Genomic DNA, 501 nt, shown 5'->3' with positions numbered 1-501 from the left:
AGACCCAGAATTTTGGTCATCCAGTATTCAGTCTGATTTACAGCTGAGAAAAAAGCAAGAAAAATGCAACTTGCTGATAAATCAGTACTTGACCGATCTGATCCCACTGGTTTTTGAAAAAGCCGACGTGGAATGCTCAAAAGCAAATTTTGACCATTTATTCAACCGGCTATACGAGAAGCTGTGGGATTTGTGCGCGACTAAGGATTTCACACTGACAGAGGACGGTGTGAAAAACTTAGCAAAGGTGACGTACAAATACCTCCTTCACTACAGCAAGAACAAAGACTGTATAGCTCTTATGGCCTTGGACTTGTATGAACCTCCATGTGACATTATTGTGAAAAAAACATTTGAAAAATACATGTTACGGGAGAAATCAAAGGTGTCAAAGTTCTTCAGGGTCATTGGAAAAGTCCTTACTCGAACTGAAAGCTGAGGAAAAAAAGACGTTGAGACCAAAAACAGGTCTCAACCATTTAAAAAACTTCCAGTAGGAAA

General features: G+C 39.5%; 1 protein-coding gene across 1 annotated transcript in view; it reads left to right on the top strand.

Moving 5' to 3' along the window:
* Positions 1-491, top strand: part of LOC112140685 — a gene marked incomplete in the record, with an annotated part of 1,546 nt that extends 1,055 nt beyond the window's left edge. The window contains 1 exon segment of the mRNA XM_024263699.2: positions 21-491. Within this exon segment, the coding sequence (XP_024119467.1) occupies positions 21-439 (419 nt within the window).
* Between the last annotated feature and the right edge of the window lie 10 nt (positions 492-501).

The sequence above is a fragment of the Oryzias melastigma genome, unplaced genomic scaffold, assembly GCF_002922805.2.
Source record: "Oryzias melastigma strain HK-1 unplaced genomic scaffold, ASM292280v2 sc03308, whole genome shotgun sequence".
Taxonomy (NCBI): domain Eukaryota; kingdom Metazoa; phylum Chordata; class Actinopteri; order Beloniformes; family Adrianichthyidae; genus Oryzias; species Oryzias melastigma.
Note: the sequence above shows the minus strand (reverse complement) of the source record. Positions and strands in the feature narration are given on the sequence as shown.